The sequence below is a fragment of the Rhinatrema bivittatum genome, chromosome 3 (assembly GCF_901001135.1).
Source record: "Rhinatrema bivittatum chromosome 3, aRhiBiv1.1, whole genome shotgun sequence".
Taxonomy (NCBI): domain Eukaryota; kingdom Metazoa; phylum Chordata; class Amphibia; order Gymnophiona; family Rhinatrematidae; genus Rhinatrema; species Rhinatrema bivittatum.
The window spans coordinates 90,454,895-90,477,881 of NC_042617.1; the positions used below are offsets into that span (position 1 = coordinate 90,454,895).

At 46.0% G+C, this 22,987-nt stretch overlaps 1 protein-coding gene across 2 annotated transcripts in view; it reads right to left on the bottom strand.

Moving 5' to 3' along the window:
• The window catches only part of CLHC1 (clathrin heavy chain linker domain containing 1), a 183,562-nt gene that overhangs the window by 89,476 nt on the left and 71,099 nt on the right, over nucleotides 1-22,987 (bottom strand). For both annotated transcript variants that reach the window (XM_029593450.1, XM_029593451.1), the window contains 2 exons: nucleotides 2,850-3,051; nucleotides 2,620-2,723 (listed from right to left, as the gene is read on the bottom strand). In XM_029593450.1, the coding sequence (XP_029449310.1) occupies nucleotides 2,620-2,723; nucleotides 2,850-3,051 (306 nt within the window). The remainder of the gene's footprint in view (nucleotides 1-2,619; nucleotides 2,724-2,849; nucleotides 3,052-22,987) is intronic.

Genomic DNA, 22,987 nt, shown 5'->3' on the forward strand with positions numbered 1-22,987 from the left:
GTGGAAGCCATAGAGTCCAGTACCTGGAGATAGTCCCATGCCATGGGGAGTGGCAGGCAGCGGAAGCGCTGAACTTGAGCGAGTAGAGCTTGAGCCCGGTACCGACGAAGGAAAACTTTGCCCAGACTGGTATTGAAATGTGCTCCTAGGAATCTATCGTCTGCGAGGGTTGAAGACTGCTCTTGGCCAGGTTGATGACCCATGCAAGATGGCGGAGGAGCTGGAGAACTCTGTCGACCGCTCGCTGGAACAGATCCCTGGATTTCGCTCGAATAAGCCAGTCATCCAGGTAGGGGTGCACTAGGATCCTTTCCTTCCATAGTGCCGCCATAACGACAACCATCACCTTGGTGAAAGTGCATGGCGCGGTCGCCAGACCAAAGGGCAGAGCCTGAAATTGAAAATGCTGGCCGAGGATCTTGAAGCGGAGATAGCGCTGATGATCCTGCAGGATAGGTATGTGTAGATAGGCCTCTGTCAAATCCAACAAAGCTAGGAATTCCCCTTTGTGTACCGCCACTATCACGGAGCATAAGGTTTCCATCTGGAAATGTGGAATTTTGAGGGCCTCGTTGACCATCTTGAGGTCGAGGATTGGATGAAAGGAACCTTCCTTCTTGGGAACCATGAAGTAGATGGAATAATGGCCTAACCCTTGTTCTTCCAAGGGTACTGGGAGAATGGCCCCTAAGTCCAGGAGACGATCTAACATCTGGCGAACTATGGACTATTTGTTCACTGGGTAGCTCTTGAGCATTGAGCAGTTGTTGTACCCATCTGAGGCCTGCTCTTTGCTTAAGAGAGCTGCAGACAGCCGCTCTGACCCCAGAGCCGACACCTCAAAGACTCTCTTAGGTATACCTCTAGCTTGCGATCCTGCATATTTCAGAGAGCTGCTCCCCCAGTGACTGGATTAGTCATTCTTTTCGTGACTGCTGACACTGCCGCGTCCACCTTGGGGACCTTGAGGAAATCCAAGGAGTCTTCAGGGAGTGGATACAACTTGTCCATTGCTCTGCCGACCCTCAGAGAAGCTTCTGGAGTATCCCACTCCCTGGACAACAACTGGAGAAGCATAGGATGAAACGAAAATGTTTTGGCTGGTGGGCGGAGTCCCGCCAGGTCGGGATCACCCTTTTTTGTCATTGTACTGAGCCCTGAGGTGTCTTGTGGGGCCTCAATGTCCAGTTCGTCTAATACATGGGGAATGAGGAGATCTAACTCATCACTCTGAAAAAGATGTAACACCCGGGGATCATCACCATCTACTTGCATCACCGGTATCTGATCATCCAGGTCTGGGTCGGTAGCCGGATCCTGAGGAGTAAAATTGTGAACAGGAGAGTGAGAAACCACCCGTACTCTGGAGGACCCTTGTGACGTGGCCCCTGACACTTGGAGGACTCCCCCTCCTGTAGATCCCTGGGGGAATGTGGGACCTGAGCCTTGTGGGAGCCCTGGTAATTGTAGAGGTGCCCCAGTAGTCCCAGACTCATCCAGCCTAATCACCTTGGAGGGAGGAGGGGCAGAGGCTGGGTCCATTCTTGCTAAATAGGCATTATGAATCAAAAGAATAAAGTCCGCAGAGAAAGGCTGTGGGGGAGGGGGGGCCCAGGGGCAGATTATCAGGAGGGTGCCCCAATGGAGTTTCTGGATCTGGGAGGTTCGCGGGAGTTAGAATCGGCGGGGCAAGAGGAAAACCGCTGACTGAAACTGAATCTGGCTGCGTTGAAGCAGGCAATGAAGGAGACAAAATGTCCGCCGTTCCCGCGTTGGATGGGAACGGGGCCGGCCTGGCCGAAGCCGTGCACGCACGAGCACGTGAAGCAGAATGTCCCCCGGGGCTCGAGGTGCCTTCCCCGCTGGGGAGGCACCTTGCACATAGGCCTTCATGGGAGAGCCGCGATCCGGGCTCTGCACAGGCACAACATCACGCCGGGTGCGGCATCGGAGGGGAAACAGATTCTGTGCAGCAAACACCCTCCGGAGACTGTCAGCAGCCATAAGCAAAGCCTGCACTGGCAAGGTAAATAATCAACCAGAACTGAGGGAATTAGAACAGAGGAATGGCGCCTCTCTGTTAGGGCTGCTCTGAGGAAAACGACGTCTCAGAGCAGCAGGTCGAGGGGGGGAGAGGTTGGACCACCAACGTGCACCCCAACAGTAAAAAAGTTAAGAGGACTCCTGTGGTAAGGAAAAGTAACAGAACTTACCCCAATGTGAAAGGAAAAAACATAGACAATTTTATGAAGTACCCATGTTCCGTCTGCAAGTTTCAGAGTGACTGAAACTAAGGCAAGCTCTTTCACAGATCCTCCTATAAATATTCCTTTTTTTTTTTTAAACATGATTCATCCAAAGAAAATAGTAAGAAAATCTATCAAGATTACAGGGGGACAGTAGGTGCCACCTTCATCTGAAGGGACGCAGAGGGCGCTCCAATCTATAAGGGGCCGTCCTTACAATTTTGCTCTGACTCCATCTGCTGGGGACACAACCCACTGTCTGGACTGATCCAGGTACGTACAGGGAAATACGTCTTACTTATGAACTGAAGAATTTGCATTCAAAACCATATGCAAACTCTAACATATAAACAGCTTGCATTTTGTAAATTACCTGCTTCATTTATGACTTGAGAAATTAATTCCGTCAGACTGACACTTTTGTCTGATTTTGTCCAAGCAGAAATAGCATCTAAAACCAATTTCCTTTTCTGATATCTAAATTAAATTATGGGGAGAAAAACAAAGAATTCATTAAGATCAATGTACAGAAAAAAAAGATCTGGTAATAAAATATTAAATCCTATCGAATTCATACAATATCTCAAGAGTCAGTCACTTTACCCAAGGAGTAGTTTCTTGTTTATTGATTCTTCTTTGTTGATCTGATTCAATAAACTGTCCATTTTCTCCTCAAGTTCAGACTTGAGTATGACAGAGACGTATTTTGATTTCAGCTCTGTTTTCAGCTGAAACATTTGTTTTTCCAGTTGATGTCGGCGTTTATTAAGAGCATTCATATCAAGAGATTCTTCTAGAGTCAAACCTATTGAAGAAGAGCACATAATTTTATTTGTTGTGCTGTTTTTCACAGCAAAAAATCCTCTAATACTACATAAGACATTTAAGCAGTACAAACTCACTTAAACAAAAATGTAAATTGCAGTACTGTAGGAAGATAGAAAGGTGAGATCAGGAATATTTATTTATTTATTTTATTTAACGCTTTTCTATACCGACCTTCATGGCTGGATGACCATATCAGATCGGTTTACATCGAACAGGGGAACAGTAACCAAAAAACAGTAAAAAAATAGTAAAAACCGGAAGAATAAAGTTACATTTAACAAGGTCGGTCAACTTGGAGGTAAATGCTGATGGAAGGAAAAGGCATAGGAACGCAGTGAACCAGAAGAGTAAACAATATGATAAGGGTCTTATTAAATACTGGAGTAGGTACAGTGAATAGAAACCAAGGTTGAAAATATGAAAAAATTATTGGACAATTTCCAAAGCTATTTATGCATGTAAATTAGTGGTCTGAAAATTGCCCTCCCTCCCTAAAGCTAGAATGCAAATAAAATATAACATGCGACTTTTAGCAACTTTGAAAAGAGGCATTCTGTGGGTTATATTCAATGGCAAAGGTACCTGCAAAAGTTCCCATGGCATATTTCTTTGAAAATTGGTGTAAAGACTGTTGGTAAAAGCAAGTTTGCTTACCATAAACGGTGTTTCCGTGCATAACTGTTACGGGACCGGGCCCTGCCCCGGTCCCTCCTCCTACCTCGGGGCCGGCCCGGCCCACACAGAGCTCTCTTCGGCCGTGTAGGCCCGATCCCCAGCCTGTCATGGCTCTCCCTGCTTGAGGGAGACACCATCGACCCGATGCTCTTGGCCCTGCCCTCTAGGCGCGCGCGTGCCCGGGGGCTGAGGCTTTAAAGAGACCAGCGCGGGAAATTCAAACAGGACACCCCGGATGACATCAGACGCTGCAGGGTATTTAAACCCTGTAGCTTGAACAGGACGGGGTCTTGCAACGAGGTTCCTCAATTGCCTGAGTCTCAAGTTGCTGCTATATCCCTGGATTGCTTCTGTCTTCTGGATTCCGACCCGGCTTTGTATCCTGACTTCGTCTTCAGCTTCGTCCCTTGGTTTTGGTATTGACGTCTGACTTCTGGCTTCCGACTCGGCTCCGTCCCATGACTCCATCTTCTGCTTTCGTCCCTGGCTCTGGTTTGGATCTCTGACGTCTGGCTTCTGACCTGGCTTCGCTCTTGGACTCCGACTTCAGCTTCTTCATCACCTCAGGTATCCGGTACTTGCTGGCCCAGAGGATTCTCCTAAGTTCCAGTGGCTCGGGCTTTCACGGGCTCCTCCCAGGGGAGCTGTGGGCTTCCAAGGGTGAAGACTCTTCTGCTACCTGGGCCCAGCCGTCCTTCGTCCATCTCTTCCGCCGCAGCCTGGATCCTTGGTCGCATAGGATCCCACCTAAGTCCAAGAGGTCCGGGTCCCTACGGGCTCCTCCTGGGGGGGACTTCAGACTTTCAATGGTGAAGCCTCATCCGAATCTCTTCTGCGCCGCTTCCCGGCTATGACGCTCGCTGTGGTCCTCCACAGCATACCATCCACTGTCTCAGCCGGCCCAAGGGTCCTCGACCGTAACAATAGCAGGATGAATTAGCCATGCTGTCTGGGAGCGTCGCGACCAGGATCAGTAGGCGGAGTTTCTCCTAGAGTACAGAGTTTTGAACTCTGTGCAACTGCACAGTGAGGTTCCCTCGCGATTGCCTGATTTACCTCAGTCTCTTGTAACAAAGCGAGAAGTACATATAAAAAATAAAGGTGTAGTTAGTGTGTGTGCAGACTGTCTAGGGAGGAGGGAGGGAACGCATAGCTAATTCATCCTGCTATCTACATAAACACCATTTACAGTAAGCAAACTTGCTTTTTCCCAGCGATAGCAGGCTGAATTAGCCATGCTGTCTGGGAGTCCCAAGCTCCCGGGTGGTGTCCAAGTGTTTGTTTGTAGGTTATGATGCCACCCTTAAATTCTAAACAGTAGACAGTCTTATTTTTGTGTCATGGTTGACAGGATTGCCGAACCCATGGCTGCATCAGAAGACTCTGCTGTTGTAAAAAGTAGTGCACTGTGAAAGTGTGTAGAGAAGACCAAGTTGTCGCTTTGCAAATGTCCATCAGCGAAACGTTTTTGTAGTGGGCGACTGACATTGCAGTTGCTCTTATTTGATGTGCTTTTGGTCTCGTATGTAATGGCAGATTTTGCTTATTGTAGTAAAACGTAATGCATTGGGACAACCAACTAGCCAGAGTTCTCCTGGAGACAGGTTGGTTGGGAGAGTTTGAGTTAAAGGAGAGGAATAGCTGAGATGGCCTGGATTCCAAATGAGTTCTCTGTTTGTAATAAGCCAATGCTCTTTTACAGTCCAAGGTGTGGAGAAGCTTATCTCTGTCGTTCTGATGAGGTTTTGGCTTGAAAATTGGGAGAGTAATGGACTGGTTGATATGAAACGCAGATACTACCTTAGGGAGGAAGGCAGGATGAGGTCGAAGGGTGACCTTGTTATGAAAGAATTCTAAGTACGGGGAGTAATGAACCAAGGCTTGTAGTTCACTTACTCTCCGTGCTGATGTTACTGCCACCAAGAAAACCATTTTCCAAGTAAGGAATTTGACATGGCAGGAGTCGAAAGGTTCAAAGGGAGGTAACATTAACTGTTCCAGTACGATATTGAGATTCCATGGTACCGGCGGTTTTATGACCGGTGGTCTCAGTTGTAGAATGCCACGCAGGAATCTGGAGATTAAAGGGTGGTTGGAAATGGGTAGTTCGTTGTGAGTACGACGAAAAGCTGCAATTGCACTAACATGTACTCGAATGGAGGCGTATGCGAGACCCGCTGTGAAAAGCGTATGGAGGTATTCCAGAAGATGTGTTATCGTTGTAGAGAAAGGGTCTAGATTTTTTGGTCTGCAACGCCATTCCCGACATAGTTACGCCTGGTGGACGGTTTTCTGGATTCAATGAGAATGTCCTCAAGTTGAGATGAGTCCCAGGTAATTTAGTACATACCTTTCAATCTCCATGCTGTCAGATGGAGGGATTTTTGCATTGGATGAAGAAGGGATCCCCCCTCCTGAGTTAGAAGTTGGGGATGGTTTTCCAGTAGAATTGGTGGGCAAATGGATAGTCATTTGAGATACGCATACTATGGTTGTCTTGGCCAGGATGGGGCTATGAGTATCATGTCCGATGCATCTCTGATACATTTTTGTATCATTTTTTATATGAGTGGAATGGGAGGGTAAGCATAAAGTAGGCCTTCTGTCCATGGAATGAGGAAAGCATCTGGAGCGTAATGAAGTTTGCTTGGGTAGATGGAGCAGAATGCCTGAGTTTGCCAGTTGCTCACCATTGCGAACAGATCCATAGTTGGAAAGCCCCACTGATGTAATATGTTGGACACTACATCCCGGTTCAAGGTCCATTCGTGTGGATGGAAAATTCTGCTGAGACAGTCCGCTGTTACATTGTCTAGACCGGGAAGGTAAGTGGCTTGTTGACTTGGTTGGATATCACCCACGTCAGTTTGCGAAGTGCTTCTTGACAGAGAATCCAGGAACCTGACCCTCCTTCTTTGTTTACGTAAAACATGGCCATCTGATTGTCTGTGTACACCATGATATGTTTTCCCTGAAGTTGGGCCGAGAAAGTCTGAAGTGCCTCCCAAATGGCTCGAAGTTCGAGGAGATTGATTTGAAAGTTGGACTCCCGAAGAGACCAACGTCCCTGAGTCTTTAAGTTGTTTAGATGGGCTCCCCAGCCCTTCCGGGAGGCATCCATGGTGAGAGTGACTTGATGAGGAAGCAGCTGAAATGGTGCTCCTGAGTTCAGTTGATTGGTGTTCATCCACCATTGAACATCTGTATGCATTTGTCTGGTGAGGTGTACTTTGGTTGATAGTGGTTGCCAGAACTGTTCTTGAGTCCCCATTGTAGACGACGCATGTGGAGTGGACTACATGGATGGCTGCTGCCATATGACCCAGCAGTTGAAGAATTTGTCGTGCCAATGCATGCGATTGAGTAGACGCTAAGCCAGAGAAGTCAGCATTTGTATCCTGTCGTGTGGTAGGTACACCCTTTGATGTACAGTATTGATGAGTGCCCCAATGAACTGTAGAACGTGAGTTGGTTGTAGATGGGATTTTTCGTAATTGATTATGAATCCCAGCTTCTGAAGACAATTGATTGTTTGGAATGCATGAGTCTTTAATGTAGTCGGCTCCGAAGCTACCAACAGCCAGTCGTTGAGATAGGGAAATATCTGTATTGAGAGCTGTCGGAGATGAGCCACCACCACCGCTAAGTATTTTGTAAACACCCTCGGGGCTGAGGAAAGGCCAAAAGGTAGGACTTTGAATTGATAATGATTGTTCTGAACTTGGAAACAAAGGTAATGCCAGGAGGAAGGGTGCATGGGTATATGGGAATAAGCATGCTTCAGGTCTATGGAGCATAGCTAGTCGTTGGGTTGCAGAAGGGGTAGAATACTCTTGAGAAATGTCATCTTAAATTTTTCTTTTTGAATGTGTTTGTTGAGGTTTTGCAAATCTAAGATTGGTCAAAGACCTCCCGATTTTTTTGGAATGAGAAAATATGGGGAGTAAAACCCTTGGTTTTTTTTAATGAGTTTGGGATTACTCGAATTGAGTTCTGCAACTGTAGAGTGACTAACTGTTCCTGTAGGTCTGTTGAATGTTTTGATGTGTTCTTGAGAGGGGAAATTTGAGGAAGTGTGGGAAGAGTTAGCAAATTTAATCTGTAACCTTCTTTTATGATGTTTAGCACCCAGGGTCTGAAGTAATCGCTTTCCAGCTGGCATAGAAATGCTGAAGGCGGCCTCCTATGTAGTGCGGTGGAGGTGGCTCTGGGTAATTCAAAAAGATTGAGTTTGTTTTCGTGGTGCTGCTGGATTTGGTTTTGGAGGACGTGGTTTGCGAGGACCTCCACGTGAAGGTTGAGATTGTGGTTGGTAATGCTGATTGGGATAATACTGTGATCTATAAGTATTATACGGCCTGAAAGGTGCCCTTGCATAAGGTCTTCTTCTGAATGAAGGATAAAATCTTTTAGAAGAAGGATGAGGGTCTGCTGATGTCAGAGATTGAACTGCAGTATTCTGCTCCTTTAGAAGGGTAACTGTCTCACCAAATTTGTTACCAAACAGATTGTCTCCCAGACAAGGAATATCCACCAACTTGTCATGGACATCGTCCCTTTTGGAACTAGCTCTTAACCATGCCATGCGACATGCTGCAATTGCTGTCGCTGAGGATCGAGCCAATGATTCAAATGACTCATAAACCGAACGGAGTAAGTGTCGGAGACCCTCCTCCATGTCTGTGAATGGTTGCGGTAAGGACCACACATACTGGACGTAATCTCTGTAGACATTCAAAGAGATATTGTATTACATAAAATTGATGGTGTTGTATCTTTGTGGCCAGCATGGAGGAATGATATATTTTACGGCCAAAATCATCCAGGGATTTATGATCTTTTCCTGGTGGTGAGTTCACATGAAGTTTTGATCTTTTGGCACATAATAGTACAGATTCCACTACTACCGAGTTATGGGGTAATTGCGTGGACTCATAGACCGTGAAATTTTTCATTCTGTATTTTAAGTCTGTCTTCCTTGAGGCTGCTGAGGTAGTAAAAGTTTTTTCCCACATTTTATGTAGAACCGCAACTAGCACAGCATGTGGTGGTAAAGCTGTTGGTTCTGGCAGCATTTCAAATATCTTTAAGATTCCTAGAACTTCAGCCCGAGGGTCGGGAACCTTTCCTGTTTCAATGTTTAGGAGAGATCCTACTTTTTCTATGAATTTAGTGTAGGATAAATCCTCAGGAGGAGAATACGGTTCAGGAAGGTCCTCAGGGGGATCTGACGGAAATCCTGTAGATGAGGAAGGGGATGATGTAGACCATGGTTAATGTGGTGAATCTGGTCGATCTGGAACTGGAATTGATTTTTCTCTTTGCTTTGGTGACTGGACCATTGGTAAACGTCGAGGAGAGGTTGGAGAAGATGGACCTGGAATCTGGGGATGAACCGCTTCCAGATCATGGAAGAATGAATTCAAAGCAAGAGAAATTTGTGACATCGCCTTTGATGTTAGGGTGTGTTGTGAAGGCATAGGAAATGGTTCTGAAGGTGGGGGCAGTGCTCCCAAAGATAAGTCCTGAGAAGGATGGCGTGGTTCCGGATGGTGGGTTGAATGAGATCTTTGAGAAGAAGACCAATCCGAATGAGAACTCTCCCCTTCCGAAGAATCATTAGTAGAAAGGTGGACTACTTTTACATCAGAATCAGTTCGTGGAGATTCTAGCATTTGGAGATGTTTTCTCTTAGCCTTTTGTTTGGAATGGTGTTCATGTTAAGGTGGATCTTGGGGAGAGGTCAATGGTGGAGTTGTAGGTGGGTCATGATGCTTTGTACACTTTGCATTATCATGGTGGTGATGTCTAGTATGTTTCCTTTTTCGAATATCATGTTGAGATGACCCAGATAATGAAGCAGCACTTCCAGAAGCACCGTCCGATGCACCCTACATCGATGCGTTGTATGTTAAAGCACCCTGTGTCAATGCGTCGTGAGTTGGCTGTGGCGTCAATGTGCCATGTGCCGATCCGCCATGGGATGCGCCATGCGCCGATGTGCCGTGGAATGCGCCGTGCGCCAATGCGCCGTATGGCTGCTCCATCTGTGTCTACCATGCTCCAAGTGCATCGGCGTCAAGAAGCGGGAACGAGCGGGTACAGAGCCCTGTGACCCGAATGGCGCAATAGACTTTCCTGCCGAAGGAGTCGAGGCCTCGACGTCCTTTCGCAGCCCTGGTGGTAGTACCGACCTGGCCGAATCACCCTCCAGCAATGTTGATCTTCTAACTGGCGTTTTCTTTAGTTTCTTCGGAGGCGCGCAATTTTCTCAGCGCGCTGTCTTCTGGCCCGGGGTGACATCCGACCACAGTCTCGGTATCAGGCTGTGTCGTGCTCCGGGCCCAAGCAAATGTAACAATAATTATGTCCATCAGTGATGGACATAATTTTCCCTCATTGGCAGTATTTAAAACCCGATGGCTTTGGAGCCATCGCTGCCAAGTGATGGGAGAAAAATCGAAAAAATTTGAAAAATCTGAAGAGACGAGGAAGGAGAAAAATACCCCGCGTGCAGTCCTGCTCGCGGAAAAAAAGAGACTGAGGTAAATCAGGCAATCGCGCGGGAACCTCACCGCGCAGCCGCAAAGAGTTCAAAACTCTGTACTCTAGGAGAAACTCCACCTACTGATCCCAGTCGCGACGCTCCCAGACAGCATGGCTAATTCAGCCTGCTATCGCTGGGAAATAAGTGCATACAGACTTTTTTCCCAAAGTTGACAATCTGAAAATTGTGGCCTAAATTGGTGAAAGAAAAAACATTAAAGCTATTCTAGTTAGGAATTTATGTCCCAGCAAGCCCGAAGGTTATTTATTCACTCAACGTTACTCCATTGAAGCAGAAACTAATACACAAAGGGGCGGATTTTAAAAGGCGCGCGAATAGCCTACTTTTGTTTGCGCTCCAGGCGCAAACAAAAGTACGCTGGATTTTAGTAGATACGCGCGGAGCCGCGCGTATCTGCTAAAATCCTGGATCGGCGCGCGCAAGGCTATGGATTTTGTATAGCCGGCGCGCGCCGAGCCGCGCAGCCTACCCCCGTTCCCTCCAAGGCCGCTCCAAAATCGGAGCGGCCTCGGAGGGAACTTTCCTTTGCCCTCCCCTCACCTTCCCCTCCCTTCCCCTACCTAACCCACCCGCCCGGCCCTGTCTAAACCCCCCCCTTACCTTTGTCGGGGGATTTACGCCTCCCTCTGGGAGGCGTAAATCCCCGCGCGCCAGCGGGCCTCCTGCGCGCCGGGCCGCGACCTGGGGGCGGGTACGGAGGGCGCGGCCACGCCCCCGGACCGCGCCCGGGCCGTAGCCACGCCCCCATACCCGCCCCCAAAACGCTGCCGACACGCCCCCGAAACGCCGCGACGACTGGGCCCGCCCCCCGACACGCCCCCCTCGGAGAACCCCGGGACTTACGCGAGTCCCGGGGCTCTGCGCGCGCCGGGAGGCCTATGTAAAATAGGCTTCCGGGCGCGCAGGGCCCTGCTCGCGTAAATCCGCCCGGTTTTGGGCGGATTTACGCGAGCAGGGCTCTGAAAATCCGCCCCAAATTGCAGACATGGCAAACATTACCACTTTCATTTTCTGGGAAAATTTTATTATTAAAGATGATGGAAACTTCTAAATGGCTAGACCTCTTCAGTATGTTATCCATCTGGTTGCAGACGCAAGATGTGGAAGAGATCAACAAAGCACTTAACTGGTATTTATGCAGGGGGAAACCTGCACAGATACCTTTGAAAGTCCTGATGAGGTCAAAACGAGATGGAGGCTTAAATTGCCCCAACTTAAGGGCGTACAACTATGCTAGTTTATTGCGACATATACGGGACTGGACTTTTGACTCTGAAGTTTGTTCTCCTATGAGATATATTCATCACTGGTTAACTCCACTAACACCGGGTGCTGTGTTACAAAGTCCAGATAAATTAATTCCACATTATTATACATCCAGTGTTATTATCAGTCCGCTGAGCCGGGTGTGGAAACTCATATGCAAACTTCATCAAGTGCTTCCAGAAAGCACTGTATGCCAGACAATAACAGGCAACCCTGTCTTCCAACCAGGCATGACTCAAGTACCTTTTACTCGCTGGGCACAGTTAGGCCTGAAAACTATCTCACAACTGTTACATTTCGAAGCGGATCAGGTTCATGTTTACAGCTTCCAGGAGCTTCACGATCTTTATCATATACCACATGCAGACTTCTTTGGGTACCGTCAGCTGCGACACTTTATCAATGAAAAATTACAAACCCATCCATCATTCTTGAACTCTCAGAGTCTCCTCTCATTCATTCATAGACCAGCAGGTAAACACTTCAAATGCTCACAGTTTTATTCTGCAATCATTCAGCTGACCTTTCCACCAGAATTCTCAAAAATTACCCAAAAGTGGAATAAAGGATTACCCTGTAAAATCTCATCAGAGGATCTCAAAGTTTGCCTTCAACGAATCCCCATAACTACGGAAAACGTGGCGTTATGAGACAAACAGTATAAATTTTATTATCAAGCATATTACTCGCAATACACGGCCTTCCACATGGGACTAACTCAAAATCAGCTCTGTACTGGATGTGCGACAGCCAATCCGGATTTATTATCATAGTTTTTGGTCATGTGCAGCAGTACAGGAATTTTGGCGCTACCTACAAGAAATGTCACAAAAAATGTGGGGAACCTCCTTACAGCTGGACCCCAGGATTTAGCTATTTGGTCTAGTAAAGGTCACTGACAACATCTTAGATAAATTCAAAATCCAACTCCTAAATAAAATTATACTAGTAGCGCAAGATACAATACTGAACCAATGGATGAATCCAGCACCTCAATATAAAACTATCTGGAAACACAAAATCCAACAGACTCTCCACCACGAATATTTGACAGCACGTCAAAAACCCGCTCAACATCGTGGCATAACAATAAGTATCTGGCATGATTATGTAAAACTTTTGCCCAAAGAAGCCATATCATTCCTCGCTTTTTTGAAAGATGGGTGAGGTGGATGTACAAAACTCTCGTCATGAACGGTGGACGCCTCTGTGATGTAGATCGGTGCATAAGCTTGCGAGATAATGGCTCCTTGAACAATGACATCCGACTTATGCTTCTAGATACTAGACTCCTAACTGGCGATAATTAAAACTCAATTCAACTAATACGCAATTCAATTTATATCTTACCCTACCTGTTTATTCAAGCAGGCTTAGAATATGCTATCTGTTTTGTTTAGTTTGGATATTCAGTTTTGGATATTTAGCTTAGCATACTCAGCTTAATACAATTACATATCATTCTGGGTATGACTGTTAACTAGATGCATTAATGTATGACTTCTTTATGGCCACAATAAGGAACCGGTGGAATAAAACCAACCAAATTCTTTGTCAGAAAATGCATAGAAAGGATCTTGATAAATCTCCGTATCCACATGTTTATATCTCGCTAGATGCTGGCTCCATTTACTCTAGTACTATTGGAAGCCTCTGTCGAGATGACTGAGGAATTACCTGTAGCCTATACCTAGTAATTATGTTTACAGCAATCCTAGATCTGTATATGTTTTCTATATGGTACACTGCATATTGATCTTACATATGGCTTGTCCATACTACATAAAGCGTTCTGTACTTTATGCTGCCCAAATTCTTTATGGCACCCAAGTTTATCATGTTATTCAAGTTCTTTATTCAAGTTCTTTATGTCATTCCAAATCTTCGATCTTACCAGTCATTTCCAGCGTATTGGATTGATCAGACTTCCTACTATGTCCTGATGCCGGAAGATTGGATAAGAGGGGGAAGGGGGGGATAGCACAACAATAACCACAACAATTAAAAAGGGGGGGGGGGAGTTAGGGGAGGGAAATGTCAGTTAGATTAGAATAGAATAAATAGATAATAAAAAAACTTACTAACAGCAATCTACAGCTACGCTGAAGGGACAAAAGAGCAACTAGGCTCTATTATTGTATTTTATTAATGGTTTCTACTATTTTGGTTATTATCATGGTTATTATTATTATAACCATTAGTGCTATTATAACTATTATAGCTATTAATACTGTTATTATAACTACTTTAATTGATGTTACTCTTATATTGGCCCACCTTTTGTTCAACTGCAAAGATATCTTGTAATTTCCGACCATAATGTATATAATAATACTGGTGAAAAAATGGAACAGTATATTAATTTATATATGTAAATGTTGTTGCCATATTTCTGTAATGGATTTGCTGTTAATAAACAACTGTAAACAAAAAAAAAGCTATTCTAGTTTTCAAAGCAACTAAAAGAAGTATCAGTCAACAACAGTGGCAAAAAGTGCACGGTTAGAGGATAACTTTTAGACAATTGCGCACAGTAGCATATGCACGTGTATGTGGCTGTGCATAGTTTTATCATGGTGTTTTATAGCATGCATGTATCACTTACCTGCATATTATAAAATAGGCGTATGTTTATCCCATATCATACATGTATACAGTGGCATACCGAGGCAAAGCTGTTAAAACTATAAGATCCCTTCTTCAGTTATCATATCAAAGACATTCACATCTAAAAATGGGTCCTATATTGTTTCAAAAGGTCATGTACAGTATTTTTGGATAATACTTATATAGATCCAATAAAAAGTAATCACAGCCTGCCAAGAATACAATTTACCCCAAGAGACAAATCTGTCATATCAAAACAACACTAACTCCCAGGACTCAAACAGCTCTAGAAGACTAATACACCTTCTGCTAGAAACAGAACAAGATGGACTGCTAGAGATCCCTACACAGAAACTATACACTAGCAGAATTCTTCACCTCAGCCATACATACAGAACATAGACAGACACTTACCAAATATAGAATAAGGGTCGATTTTAAAAGACGCACGCGGTTCCTGGTACATGCACATGGATGCGCCAATTTTATAACATGCGCATGTTGGTACGCGCATGTTATAAAATACGTTTCCTGCGTGTACATGCGCACCGGATTTTCATGTCCGCACACGCATGTGCGGGCGGGTGGACTGGGAGGGAACTTCCTTATCCCTAACCCTATCCTTCCTCCTTCTTCCCCCTCCTCCCCAAACCCTAAACTAACCCTATCTATCCCCATTTTTTTATTTTTGTACTTACGCTCCTCCAGAGCAGAAGTAAACTCCGCGTGTTGGCCGGCTGCCGGCGAACACTTCCCTGGGACAGTGTCTAATGGCACTGTCCCGGCCTGCCTCTCGCTCTGCCCCTGCCCCAGGCCCACCCCTTTCAGCAGGTTCGGCACTTGTGCGTGTATCAGGGGTCATGTGCGTGACCGGGCCCGTTCTAAAATGCGCGCGGTGTGCGCAGGGCTCGACCATACACGTAACCCCCAATTTTTATGCACGTGGGACTTTTAAAATTTGGGTGTAAGGGAGCAACAAACAACAAAATCAAGACATATAAAACATCATAAAAGTAAAACCATACTAATAAACAAAATAAATATTTCAAAACTGATGAATAGAACATTCAATAAATGAAACCTCATAGAAATGTTTATAAATTTCATAAAACACCAATATATTTCAAAACAATAGACACATCAAATAACATCCAATAATGAAACTAATATGGATTAATATATGGCTGAACCGAATGATGGTATATAAAAACAAATAAATAAATAAATAAATAAACAAATAAATAAATATCTCTCACTCTCCATATCTGGGAATTTTTAATTTCCAGCTGCCCTGAGATTGTTGCAGATTGAAGGAAGGAGGGTGCACAAACTTTATCCTCTCTCTCACACACACAGGCTCTCTCTCTCATTCACAAATACACACAACACATTTGTCTTCTTTCTCTCTCTCACACACACATACACACTGTCAAACACCCTCTCTCTTTCTCTCTCACATACACACATATGTCTCCCATCTCTCTCACACAAGCTCTCACACACACAGTTAAACACAGGCTCTTACTCCCATATATCCACACACAAGCTCTCTCTCTCTCTCTCTTACACACAGACATGCAGGATCTCTCATATACCTCTTTTCTCTCTCTCTCACACACACACAATAAAGCAATTAACAGACTGACAAATATATACAGGCTCCCTCACACACTCTCTTTCTCTCTCTCTTACAGATACACATTCCTTTTTCAAGGTAAAAGTTATGAGACTGATCCCACAGCAACAGGAGATGACGTTCAGTTAAACACAACTCCTGCTGCCAGCTGGGGGTGGGTAGGGAGGTGTATCCCCACTGATCGGATCAGACAGGGGTTTGGGTTTGTTATGAACCGGAGAGTGGACCCTTGTTCTGAGGTAGAGTCTGCGCTGCCGAGAAGGAAGTAAACCCTCGTCGGTCTCTACCGTCAGATGGCGAGGCCTGTTGAAGATGTTGAGAGGACGACTTCACCCTGGAAGCTCGTGATTCCCCCAGGAGGAGCCCATAGGGACACGGCCGCTGGGACTTAGGTGACTCCCTGAAGAATGAAGATGGTCTGGATGCAGGCGCCTCCTGCAGGTCGTGGGTTCCAGACGGCTGGGGCCTCCAGCAGGTCGTGAGAAGTCTGGGAGTACAGTAGAAGAATAGTCCCAATCCAGTCCAAGGGTCGAAGTCCAGAGGAGGGTCGAAAGCCGGTCCAGGAGCAGACGGGAGAATGGTCTGAAGCCGATCCAGGAGCAGAGAAGGAGAAGGGTCCAGAGCCAGTCCAAGTCGATACCAGAATACACCACCACCAATCCGAGGGTCAGGAGCCAGAGAATCAGTCCAACAAGGAGAAGAGCAGGAACGGAGCAAGGAGAGGATCCGGAACACGAAAACAGGAACCAAGCACAAAGCCTCAATACCAAGGCAAGGTCTGGGTGTCAGACCTTGCCTTAAATACAGGAGCCAGGAGGCAGAGACTCAGGAGGAGCCATGACAATATCCGGTTATGGCTCCTTTAAATCTTTACTGCAGCCACGCGCGCGGCCCCTAGGGGCTGAGGGGGAGGAGACGGACCGCCGAGAACCAAGCAGCCGGGCGAGGCAGCCCGGGCAAGACAGCCGCCGCGAAGAAACTGAAGCAGGTCCGCCTTCCACCGCGGGAGCCTCCAGTGCTCCCAGTGAGTAGACTACTTTTGTGAACGCCGACCTGACTCTAGCCATGGCCCGCCACGACCGGCAGCCATGACACCCGGTCGCAGGGCGCCGCGGCCGACGTTCCTAACAGGTTTATCCCTACCCCATCCAAAGTTTAAAATTTAGGTAGCACTTGCCACCCCATAGCCATGCCTATGGACTGCGGATTTACTGAATCCCTTGAAGGACCTGACTGCATGTCACTATATTCCACATTTTATCAATTAATGGTCACAAGGCAGATTACAACTAATCAAGCCATTATTGCAGTACGAACTTTGTTTACAATTTATAATTTGTACAGAATTAAGGTCTGAGAATATAGTAATCAGGTATTCCTGTTATGTGCTCCTACCTGACCCTCTTTTCATCTTATCGAAATTATCGTAAGCAGATTTTGCAAGATGCTTATCACACTTACCTGTTTAGACTGAGGAAATCCTCCTGCTTATTAATAAAGAAAGATTCTGAGAATTTATGAAACTTCTCAAAGATATGTAAGTGGAGAGCATGGATTTCTGAAACTGATTTCTGCCAAACAGGTCCAAAATTTGTGGATACTTTCCTGTTGCAAGAATCCTGTTGTTTTGCTGCTACTTAGCTGGATAAATCCGAATTTATCTAGTTAAGTACTGCTACTTAGCTGGATAAGTCGGACTTTAGCCAGATAAGTGTGTCCAACTGGTATGCATTTAACTACCATACATCGGCTTTTACATGTACAAGTTGGGAGATTTTCTAACAAGCGGCAGCAATGAAATGACCAGTTATACCAATTAGTTTACCAGTTCATGCAGTCCATCTGCAGGCCATCAAGACCCTCCTGGCTTTTCAGCCTGAAGTTTCCCATTTTACCGAGATGCCTCACCCAGTCAATATTTCACTTTTAAGATGTTTACGATCACTTACTGCAGATACTGAGCAGGAGTAAATATGTATGAATAAGTTGCCAAATTTACATGTGTTAATTGCTTTTAAAATATCAACTTACTTACATAAATTTTGGCTCCATCCTGGAGCACCCCTTACCTGTTCTTTTTTCTACATATGCAAATTTATTTGTGGACCCTTATTTCTACATATATGTTGAGTTTACTAAAATAGCACATATTCACATATATGCTATTTTACACATATCTGCTAATTTTTATGTGTGCAACCTTCAGGGGCGGATTGTGGGAAAATAGTGGCCCGGGGGATTTTTCTCCATACTGGCCCATGGGTACCCAGTTACACATACAATTTGGTGAGTCACCAAATACAGAATAAAGGGACCATAAAATATACACAGAAATGCACAGACAAACTGAACTGGAAATCACAACAAGTTAGACTGTATGTAATGCAGCAATGGAGAAACAGAAAATACCATCATTCCTCATAAAACATCAAACAATAAAATCAAGAACTATAAAACATCACAATAGGAAAATCATACTAAAAATATATATTTCAAAACTGCTGATGACTAGAACCTCCAGTAATTTAACTCAGGGAAATTTTCAAAAATTTGTATATAACACCAATAAAATATTTCAAAAAGAACAGACATCAAATAATATTCAGTAATTAAAACTAATAAGGATTTTAAAAAGCCCCTGCTGTCCCCTTCTGTGGGAGCTCTTGATTTCCAGGCACCCTGATATTGTCTAGGATTAGGAGGTTATCCTCTCTCTCTCACACATACTCACATGTCCATTCTCTCTCACACATACACTGTCACATACATACACATTCATGCTCTTATATCCACCATAACCTCTCGCTCTCACTGACACTGACACACTCTCAGGCTCTAAGACAGTCTCTCCCCCTCCACACACAAACTCTTACTCCCTTGGATTTTCTCATACACACTCATGCTCTCACACTCACTGGCTCCCTCACATACACACAAACACACACACACAGGCAAGCTCCCAGGCATTCTCACACACACACACACACACACTGACCCCCAGGCAGGCTCCCATTCATTTTCACACCACTCCCTTTCCATCCCCCAGGCATGCACACATTCATTCTCACACACACAGACCCCCAGGCAGGCACCCATGCATTCATACACATACACCCCCAGGCAGACTCCCATTCATACACATGCACACACTAAAAGCAGACACCCCTCTCTTTCTTTTGCCAGCAATCTCGGAACCTCTCTCATTCCTCTGCTGCCACTGTCACTGATGCCGCATGGCTATTGGGGAGGCGCTGATTGCTGCTACTGGCACTGAAGCCCATTCTGCTGCCTCCTCTGTGCAGGCCCCGTGGGCTTCCACTTTCTCCATGCTGATCTCGTACATTGTGAGATCCGCATAGAGAAAGTGCTATTCTTGCACATTCCCAAAGATTACATGTGCCAATCACTAAAAAGTAATTTATTATTTTTTTTACCTTTGTTGTCTGATCTTAATTTTCTAATTGGTTGGTCACAGGCTTTTTTTCCCACCTTCCCTTTATTTTATTTTTTTGCCAATTCCTTTTATATTGTCTTTTTTTCTATTTCTTTTCTCTCCATCTTCTTCCCTCAAACACACAGTCAGGTTCTCATTCTCACATGCTTTCTCTCTCTCTCACACACACACACACACACACACACACAGGCTCTCACTCTCACATGCTGTCTCTCATACAATCATTCATACACAGTCTCTTTCTTGCACATGCTGTCTGACTCTCACACACCCAGGCTCTCTCTCACTCCCACATGCTGTCTTGCTCAAGCATAGGCTCTCACTGTCACATGCTGTCTCTCTCTCACACACACACACACACACAGGCTCTCACATGCTGTCTCTGCAAACATTCAGGTCCTCGCTCTCACACACAATCTCTCAATTCATCTCATACACGCACAGACACACACACTCTACAGACCCTCAGCCTCTCTCTCACCTCTGGGCCTCCTCTTCTCAGGCCGCAGCGACCCTGCTACCGGGCCTCTTACTCTTCTCGGCCCGTAAGCGCTGCTCCTCTTCTGCACGTGCTGATGCTCCTCCTCCTTCCTGCCCACATTGCTCTGTGCAACGTTTACTTCTGGGGCCACGCAGGCAGGAAGGAGGAGGAGCATCAGCGCGTTTAAACACGATTTTTTTCTTCAAGCCATAGTGACGTGAGCCTCACCACGGCCCTGCCCATCTGCCTGTCGCTGCGCCGCATGAGCCTCCGTGCGCCCGGGGGCATTGGCTCCCCTGGGGATACCACTGCTCGCGGCGCCCCAGGCCCAGGCCTAGTGCTTCCACCGGCCCTGCCCAAAGGTTTCTCTTCGGGCCGCAGCGCCAGCAGACCCTCTTCTTGTCTTTGGCCGGGAAGTTTAAAAAAAAAAAAAAATCACGTGATGGGAGCGACCGGCCCACCAGGAGATGCCCGATCCCCCGATAGGCCAATCCGCCCCTGGCAACCTTTGAAAATTCACCTTCTAATGCGTAAATTGCAGAACAATAGTAAAGTGAAAGATATAATTATTGGTGAAGTTGAGGTTAAATCATTGTTATTTGCTGATGATATTCTTTTATTATTGTCAGAAGCTAGGCAGCTAGATTTGATGTGGAATGGTGAGTTCTCAGGGTTTAAGTTAAACCTATATAAGGACCTCATTTACTAAGCAGTTTTTCCTATAGACATAGAATGGGAGAAAAGGCTTTGTAAGTTAGAAACCATGGTGTATGTGATAGGTTCTCTGCATCGAGTCTGGGCTGGGGATTCTGTCACTTATTTGGATGTGGTCAATTCTAATAATCCTTCCAAACTGTATAAAAAACATTCCTCCAGTGATTAACACTGGAAAAGGGAGTTAAAAAGTTGGATGCTGTTTCCGTTGTCTTTGAGAGGTAAGATAGCTTTAAGATGATTGTACTCCTAAATTGCTTTATCTTCTGCAAATGTTGCCCTTGATGCTGTTACACAGGGATAAAAAGATTTTAAAAGTCTGTGTTCTAAGTTTGTTTGTATTCGTAAGAAGCCATATTTAAGCTTGAGAGGCTGATGACTTCAAGAGTGGAGGGGGGGGTTAGGTTTTCCTCAGTTTAAATATTATTTTGACTTTAACATTTAACTGAGGGAAAAGGGAGGGGTCAGGGCAGGGTTAAAAAAATGTTGATGCCAGTACTGCTGCAGGCAATGTTTTACACATTATCGCCAGCAGTAGCACCAGAATTAACTGCACCTTTCCCACTGACGATATGGGGGCGATAGTTTGCAGCACGGACACAACTGCAGCGGGCGAAAATGCACCGCCGAGATGCGGTCACCGGCTCACTATTGCCCTACCCCTTTTTTTTTCGTGACTCATCATTCCGCTATAAATATAGCAGAATAATGAATCTCAGTGCTGGAGTGCAAAACCATTAGTTTAAAAAAGAAATCCTACACATTAAATATAACTGCCAAACATTTAAGGGTACTTAATTTTATAGTTTTTGTGTTGTGCTCAATTTGTACACAAAATAAATAACATGCAACCCATAAATACTGATTGTTCCTCATGAAACTAAGGCGTAGATTTTAAAAGATGAGCACGCGCGTCCATGTGTGCATGGCTCCTGGCACGCGCACATGGATGCGCCGATTTTATAACGTGCACGCCGGCGCTCGCATGTTATAAAATTGGGTGGGTGCGCACAAGGGGTGTGAATTTTTGCAAAGTACATGTGGCGACGCAATCGGGCCTTCCCCAGTTCCCTCCCAGTCCGCTCCAATTAAGGAGTGGCCTGGGAGGGTACTTTCCTAACCCCCTGCCTAACCTTCCTTCCCCTTCCCCTCTCCTCCCCACCCCCTAAACCTAACCTACCTTTCCTCAATTTTTTTATTACTTACTGCTCCTCGGGAGCAGAAGTAATTTACACGTGCTGGCTGGCTGCTGGCGTGCGCTTCCCCGGGACAGCAGCTAATGGCCACTGTCCCGCCCCTCCCCGCCCCCTGGCCCACCCCTTTTTCAGGGCCTGGCATTTATGCGTGTATCGGTACTTACGCGCGCCGGGAATTTAAAATTCGGCCGTAATTGTTCACCCATGTGGGCTCCCTCAGGGTAATGCCTTAGAAACTGTCGTGCACTGCTCCAAACAAGTTAACTGAAAAACGAAAAAACATTGTTAAAAAAATAAGAATTATATATTTCCTTTCAAATTCAGTTAACCCACCAAAAATATGCTTGTTTTTACCATCAAGCATTTAAATATGATGCTATTGTCTAAAACAGAGCTTTCCAAAGTGTGTGTCGCGACACATTAGTGTGTCGCCTGCAGTCCGAAGGTGTGTTGCCTGGTCCACATAGCAGCAGGGAACTACAGCAGGAAGATCGGTGGGGCCGTGGTGGAGCTTACTTCGCCATGGGCCGAAGAAATGGGTCACATTCACTTCTCCTCCTCCTCCTTCCTGCATGCACAGCCCCGGAAGAAAAACGTTGCCAGAGCCACGTGGGCAGGAAGGAGGAGGGCGGGGCGGATTGGCCTATAGGGGTTCAGGCTTCCCCCGGTGGGCCAGTCACTCCATCACATGTGGTTATTTTTAAACAAGGATTCCCACCAAAGAAAATAAGAAGGGTTGCTACGGCCCAAAAAAAGATCTACAAAGTCGCAGTAGAACTGATGAGGCCACGCTTGAAGTGAGGCCTGTGGGCTGCATCTCAGCTAATTCTGCTGTGCCTGAACAGCCCATCCTGCCGCGACAGAGCGCATCCTGTCGCGACATGATCTGCGGGGCTGCTGAAGAGGACCTGCGTGCAGGGCCTGTGCGCCACCAATCTGGGGGCGGCGATGGCATGACTTCTCCTTCTTCCTGTCCACTCAGCCCGGAAGAGGAAGTGGTGGGTCCGCGTGGGAAAAAGAAAAGCGCTGGCCGTTGCAGGCATTGGCTCCAAATCGCGCAGCATCCAAGAAGCAGCAGTAACACCTCTCCCGCCTCAGCCTCCACCTCCACGCAAGTGCATTCCCCGGGCTGTCGCAGGAAGAAACATCAAGGGCCAGAGGAAAATCAAAAGCGTCACCTCCCTCCCCCCCTGCAGAAAACAGAGTAGCATCAGCCCCCACGGCCTCAAGAAAAATGAAGAGGTCCTCTGCCATGTGGGCTGAAAGAGAAGACTGCTGTACTTCTACTGGGGAATGGGGAGGAAGTGAATGAGTGA